Source organism: Manis pentadactyla, chromosome 11 (assembly GCF_030020395.1).
Source record: "Manis pentadactyla isolate mManPen7 chromosome 11, mManPen7.hap1, whole genome shotgun sequence".
NCBI classification, from domain to species: Eukaryota; Metazoa; Chordata; class Mammalia; order Pholidota; family Manidae; genus Manis; species Manis pentadactyla.
The window spans coordinates 337,950-344,721 of NC_080029.1; the positions used below are offsets into that span (position 1 = coordinate 337,950).

A 6,772-nucleotide genomic window follows, 5' to 3' on the forward strand; every position below is an offset into this window, starting at 1 on the left:
TTTGTATGTCAGCAGGCAATAACAATAGCAAAGTAATACTAATAATGCAGTTGTCCAGGGGTTGGTCCAGAGTCTGGGTGGAAACTGTCTACTCCCCAAGGTCATGACCCCGTTATGAAACAGGTGCACCAGCCTTGTGAGTCCAAAGACCATAGGCTTCCAAGGATCAGTGAGATTCCTCAGCAGAGGGACTCATTCAGGTGTTCTGGGTGTTGGAATTATAAATTGATTCTTCAGGGGTTGCATCAGCTGATCATTGTAACTGCCCAAGATTTGCTCTTTGAAGAATAATGGCCAATGTGCTGTGTTAGGAGCTATGGCCTTGGGGAGCACTCAGGTCAGGAGGGGGAGCCACATGAACGGGATCAGGGCCACCATGGAACAGCACTAAGAAGGCTCCTGTGTTCCCTTCTTCCATGTGAGGTCACAGGAGGGACAGCACCCCAGGGAGGAGGTTCTCCCCACTCACCCAACCTGCTCACACCTGATCTCAGGAGCCAACGCCCCACAGCTGTGAGAAATAAATTCCTACTCCTTATAAGTGTGGATAAAATGAGAGTCCCTGTGGCAGGATTCTCGCCTGGCCCTGGTTGACTAGCTCACTGCACACCTGTGGGCAATACTTGTGGGACTTAGGTGTGGATGGAATTGTTCTGTCCGGATCAGAGATGGGAACGCTGTCTTCCCTAACAGTGCAGCCTACCTTGAGGCAGCAATTACAAAATGAGAGGTGTCACGTACAGTAGCTGCAGCAATGAGAATCCGGAAAGAAATAAGACCTATTACTCACAGGAGGAATTTGAGGGGCCTTGTGAGCATTACAAGGACCAAGATGTGGGTTGATTTGACACGGGCAGGCACAGATGGAAGGAAATTAGGTGGGAAGCCAAATAGGATTTTACTGGAGCTACGGCAACAGCTGAAACCAGAGCAGCAGTTCCAGCCATTAAGACCGAAGAGGCAGAGGTCAGAGACAGAGCCACGAGTCAGGCCTGTGTGTTTGCAAGACTTTTTGTTGGAGAGGCTGGAGAACAATGTTCGAGCTTCCTTGCACAGGGGCCATTGCAGAGCACTCAGGGCACATAGATTGAGAGAAGAGGGTCCTGGAGTGGTGGAGTGTGGATACAATGAGAGTTCCTGGGACCAGGTTTCTCACCTGGCTGTGGTTGACTGGCTCACTGTATGCCTAAGGGCAATACACGACTGTTGACTCTATATAAAGAGCTCTGCCCAGTACTCTGCACAACAGGGTGGCTGGGCTGCAAGGCTGCAGGAGAGCAGAGGCTGGAGTGGTGGCAGTGCCGAGGACAGAGGCCCAGACGATGGCTGTGCAGGACGATTGTGCAGAGAGGCCGGGGCATGGCTGCGCGGACAGAGGGGCCCAGAGGCAGAGACTGGCTTGCTGCCTGCAGACTTACTCTGAGTGAATGGGATTCTAGTGACTGACCTGCCACCTGGACATAAAGTCGAGTATAACCCTTTCACCCCAAGAACGTTTTGCTGTCAATTACTTTGGTCACACTGAATCCATAGTGAACTTGCCCAGGGCTCAAACCCATTGGCAAGACAATAACCCACCCAGTCTGTGCAATTTCATTGTAGCAGCCAGAGCAGAGGAAGGAATTTGAGCCATGAACTGAACACAGTGTATTGCCAGTGCTTTTCAGCCCTGGGCAAGTTCACTATGGATACTACAGGACCCAAAAATGTCAATGAAAGGCTTTAGGTGTGAAATGGTTCACACCCAACTTTATTCCCACAGTGGCAGGTCAATCACTAGAATCCCATCGACCCACAGCGAGTCTGCAAGCAGCAAGCCAGTCTTGGCCTCTGGCTGTCTCTGTCCCAAAGAATTGTCCCTCCCTGTCCTCAGCACAGCCACCACTGCAGCCTCTGCTCTCCTGCAGCCTTACAGGTGTGCCACGGTGTCACCCAGAGCACCCGGCAGAGCTCTTTATATAGAGTCAATAACAATAAATTCCCCACACGGGTGAAGTGATCGAGCTAAACAGGGCCAGGTGAGACTCCTGCCAGTAGGAACCTTCACATTATCCACACACTGTTTGGGTTCTTTCTGCTTCATTAGTATTTAACATTCCTGATAAAACCCTTTCAGTGAGGTTAGAGGATTTTCTCTGATGCTCCTCCCAGGGCACAGAGTGGTCTGCTCACCTGGAACAGAAGCTGCAGGAGCACAAGGAGCAGGAGCCCTTTCAGGGGACGGTCATGCACGGTGGGGGCACAGGGGGCTCTGGTATTTGGAGGACAGCACCTGGGCCACACCCACCCTTGTTTGGGCCTTCCCTCCAGTGCCTCCAGGTTGTCAGATGGGATCCACACACCCCCCTCATGGCTCCAATGCGGGAAGAGGCCTGACCCCTGAGAAATTCCCCAGACCTCTTCCAGGCAGACCCTCAGGGAAGGACACTCCTGACCTGTGTTTGGGGAGGGAGGGGATTCCTCTCTGCTCTGGGCCCACCATCACCTAATATCATCTAAGGGGTGAATAATAGTGAAAAGGGTTGTGTTTCAGAGATACAGACTGGGGACCCTGCATCTGGGGTGGTACTTGGGGTCAGCGGACGTGCTCCATGGCGTAGATTTGTGAGGGTCACAGCCCAGAGCAGTTCCACTGAATCCTACTGTATAATCATGAGGATGTAATGCCCTCCACACACATACACCACCCAAAGTGATATGATCAGACTATGCTGCAGGTGCCACAGGACACACGGTGTCTGCACAAGGGGACTCGGGGACACCCAGAGAGAACAGTCACAGCAAATCAGGGGCAGGACAGCTGTGCCTCTGAGACCCTGTCAGCTCCAGACACAGCTCAGGACCCTCTCCTCAGCCTCAGACCCTTCCTCTCTCTCTGTCCCCTTGGTGACTCTGCCAGAGGTTCCCTGTCCTCATGGGATTTGTGGGACATCAGGTGTTTCCCAGGTTTCCACCAGACACACAGACCAGGGGTGTGGAACTGGGGGTCCCGCAGGGACCTGGCTGGTGCCATTCTTGGGGACAAAGCAGGGAGTCTGACGCTAGGCCAGATGCCGGACCTGAGGCTCATGCACAGGGGGTCAGAGGGGAGGTGACCAGTAGGGTAGAGCCCGAAAGATGAAAAGAAGTGAGTCCCTCATGGTGGCCAGGATTCCTGCAGAAGAAAGGCACCCCTCAGGAGCTGGACTCACTCCCCTGCTCTGGCTGCTCCTCCCATCAGGGGCCCTGACAGAGCAGCTCCCCTGAGTCAGCTGGAGGGGAGCTGCCTCACCCTCACCTCAGGGGTCTTCCCTCCAGTCGGTTGCAGGGGACACAAGGCTGCTGTGTACTGACTGGGCCAAGAAGGAACAGGGCCCCATATCTATTTGAGGGAAACCGTGACCCACTCTCCGTGGGCGTCTACAGGGTCCCAGGTGCTGCAGGAACAAACACACAGCCATGAACGTGCTAATCTGTTCTGTGGAAGATTCACTGTGGTTGTGATGGATAGAGGAAGTCACTGTCCCCAGGCCTACAGTTAGTGTGGGGTCACTGCCCATGTGCTAGACACAGGGAGGGGCAAGTCTGGAGTCAGCAAGAACACCACCTATCTCTGTGTGTGTGTGTGTGTGTGTGTGTGTGTGTGTGTGTGTGTGTCTGTGTCTCCAGGATTGGAAGCAAGCAATGGGTTGTGTATGATGTCCATTTGAGCACATATATTCAGATGGTATCTTGTCCAGAGGAGCCTAATGGCCCTGAGTGTCTGGACTCACCTTGATGTGGACTGTCAGGGCCTCTGGCAGCTCCAGAGAAAGTGCTCCCGGGGTGGCATGAAGTCCCCCCTGGTCTCTGTGCAGAGCAAGAGGGTTTAGTAAGGCCCCCTCTCTGTCTCAGGAGACTATGTCGGGGCACGTGGTGCCCTGAAAGAGCACCTGAGGGAGGACACAGCCACTCACACTGGACTAGAGGTGCTGGGGGAAATGGCCTGGGGTCTGAGAGAGGACGTGCCCTGCAGGACAGGGGCTGGGCTGCAGGGGGCACTGCTCCCCAGGACAGGCCTGCAGCCCTGGAACAGGTGCAGGGAGTGAGACGCCCGTCCCTCCTGGGGCCTGGAACTGACTTCCTAAAGAATTTAAATACAATTTAAAGATGCACACAGACAGCTGCTGTGAGTTATAAATACCCTCTTCTTTAAGAAGTGTTTACCTAACGTGATAAGGCAATGGAGAGACACCAGCAAAGCAGGCATTTCCAGGGTTTCTGGAAATCAGAGTAGGAAGAGCTGCAGGATGGAGAGGGATTATTAACTGACTGGTGCAGCATTGAGAGATAATGTGATCCCAGGAGTAAGACACTAAGATTTCAAAACCAAGCTCAAGGTCAGGGGGTCTCCATGCCATTCAAGGTGGGCTCAAAGGGAATATAAACTTTGGAGGGGCTTGTCCCCCAGTGTAAGGAGCCTTGTCTACACTGAGCTCAGGGATATGAAGGGGACACATATCTGCAAACAAGGACTGGGATTTCTGCACCTCAAACCCCTCCTCCTCACTACCTGCTGGTACTCAGGTAGGACACAGCCTTCCCTATAAAGTATTCTGAATCATGAATATGCAAATGAGCTGGGGTGTACTCGGTTAAACAGAGGCATGTCTGTGCCCTGAGAGCATCACGCCAGGAGTGCACCCTACAGAGCACTGACCCTCAACATGGACTGGAGCTGGAGAGTCCTCTTCCTCCTGGCAGTGGCTGCAGGTGAGGGGCTCCCCTGTCCCTTGGCTGAGGAGGGGACAGGGCCAGTCAGGGGCATGTCATCCTCTCCCATGTCGTCCCACAGGTGTCCACTCCCAGGTCCAGCTGGTGCAGTCTGGGGCTGAGCTGAAGAAGCCTGGGACATCTGTGAAGGTCTCCTGCAAGGCGTCCGGATACACCTTCACAAGCTACTATATGAACTGGGTGCGGCAGGTCCGTGGACAAGGGCTCGAGTGGATGGGATTGATCAACCCCAGCAGTGGTGGCACAAACTATGCACAGAAGTTCCAGGGCCGAGTCACCCTGACCAGGGACACGTCCACAAGCACAGCGTTCATGGAGCTGAGCAGTCTGAGACCCGAGGACACGGCCATGTATTACTGTGCGAGAGACACAGCGTGAGAACCCACATCCTGAGGGTGTCAGAAACCCTGAGGGACAGGGGGTGTGCTGGGCTGAGGAGGGGACATGGGACGATGACTTCCTGACTCCCTTATACCAGTTCAGGAAAGAGACAAAAATATAAATATGTCACAACACAACACTAACAAGAATTTAAAAAAGAACACTGAAAGCAACAGTTAGTTGCTTCCTGCCACCTGAATCTGTGGAAAGGCCAATGAACATCTCAGAGTGACTGAAATCCCTTTGGACCACTTGCTCTTTCCTCCAGTGAACAGCAGATTTTCAAGAAATCAGAACATTAGCAGATAAATTGTCCTGCACAGAAGGAAAACTCTGATTTAACAATCAATTATCTAAATCCTAAACCCGTTAGAAAATTCGGGTTTCACCCAAAAGACAATTCTCCCATAAATGTTGAATTCACCCCACCCTCCACCACACACTGTAACCTACAATGGAACTAAAAATATAAGTTCATGAATGGCTTTCTTAAATTTACAATCATATGTCATTCGCCACCATTTACCCAGGGGATTTGCCTCTCCCTGTCACCTCTGATGGCATTTGCATTCCTGGGGTCTCAGGGCGCCATTTCCACTGCCAGGACCTCTGACCACCCACTTATCTGGCTAGGCCCCCTCAACACCCTTCAGGCCTTACTGGCCTCCAGCAGTTCACCAGTAAACCTTCCTGGTTGAGATTTGTAACGTAAATGTGATGCTACTGTAAGCAGCAGTGAGAAGGCTGTTCCTGGGACACTGCATTAGACCAAGTCACACGTTTCCCACTTTCTCTGCTGGAAGCTCATCCTGATCAAAGGCCCCTGATAGTAGGTCTTTCAGCCACGTCACATTATCTCTGGGCTGCACGTGCAGACGGAGCTGGGTTACTGTGCCGTGCAGGGCCGTGCGCATCTCCTGCAAAGGAAGAAGCCCTTCCCATCAGCGGCTCATACTCTCTCCAGAGATTCAGGGCAAGTCATCAGCCCCACAGCAGACTGTCTCCTGAAACACGGAGTCCTGGTCGCTGCTGCCTTACCCTGTAAGGCCCAGTCTTTCCTGGAATAAAGAAGGTAACTATGACTCAGAAGGAACCAAATTGGAGGGTCTGTCTCCGATGTAAACGATGCAAGCCCTTTGTCATCCCTCAGCAGCCGGTGGTCCCGGCCAGCAGGTCTCCCTCCTCAGTGCCCCCTGAGGCTCCCTGGTGCCATGTCAACCAGAAAGTAAGGCTCTCAGTTGCTTCACCAGCAAAGCGGGTCTAGGTGGGAACAGTAGGGAAGTGAACTTCAGGAGGAGCTGTGGCTCAGCCCCAGGCATGTGCAGGGAACACAGGACAGCATTTTCCTTCATGGAGGAAGAAGGCCTTGGGGGACTGTTCTAAGCAGAAAGCCCATTGGGGGAAACTGGGAGTACCAGGCGCCATGGCTGCTCATTGGATGAGTTGTAACAGCCTCTCATTGGTTGGACTGTTGCCAGGGGATGTGGAAACTCTTCCTCCTACTACTTAGTGTTAAAGCAGCCACAACAGTGTGAGTTGCAAAGTGTCCTTCCCTTCCGTCCTGTGGGTTGTGCAGTTGCACTTCCAGGAGAGCGGGTGTGAGAGGTCTCCCTGCAGGCCTCTGATGGCTTGTCAGTCA

At 53.0% G+C, this 6,772-nt stretch overlaps 1 gene segment (V, D, J or C); it reads left to right on the plus strand.

Moving 5' to 3' along the window:
• Window positions 1-4,647: 4,647 nt before the first annotated feature.
• Window positions 4,648-5,195, plus strand: LOC118919454 (immunoglobulin heavy variable 1-46-like). The segment is given in 2 exon segments: window positions 4,648-4,731; window positions 4,814-5,195. Coding segments are annotated over 2 exon segments (363 nt in total).
• The last annotated feature ends 1,577 nt before the right edge of the window (window positions 5,196-6,772 follow it).